Source organism: Merops nubicus, unplaced genomic scaffold (assembly GCF_000691845.1).
Source record: "Merops nubicus isolate BGI_N331 unplaced genomic scaffold, ASM69184v1 scaffold14647, whole genome shotgun sequence".
NCBI lineage: Eukaryota > Metazoa > Chordata > Aves > Coraciiformes > Meropidae > Merops > Merops nubicus.
The window spans coordinates 2,087-2,290 of record NW_008622390.1 but is presented as its reverse complement, the minus strand read 5'-3'; the positions used below and the strand labels follow the sequence as shown (position 1 = coordinate 2,290).

Genomic DNA, 204 nt, shown 5'->3' with positions numbered 1-204 from the left:
GGAGCAGCCAGCTCAGGGCATGGTGAGGGGCACTCCCAGAGCTCTGGTCCTCCCCAGTGAGCCACTGGCAAACACACCTTGAGGCTAGCAGTTGCTGTGAGGGGGAGTGAGCCCAGAGAAGGGGCAGAGCTCACAGCCCCACCTTTCCACCATGGCCAACCTGCCCCAGCCTGGGGGCTCTGCTGGGGCAGGGGGGGGGGTTCA

General features: G+C 66.2%; 1 protein-coding gene across 1 annotated transcript in view; it reads right to left on the bottom strand.

The window, feature by feature from the left end:
* LOC103777230 (PHD finger protein 19-like) overlaps positions 1 to 204 on the bottom strand; it is a gene marked incomplete at its 5' end in the record, with an annotated part of 3,637 nt that overhangs the window by 1,371 nt on the left and 2,062 nt on the right. Inside the window, 1 exon segment of the mRNA XM_008944774.1 lies at positions 9 to 32. Coding sequence (XP_008943022.1) covers positions 9 to 32 — 24 coding nt within the window.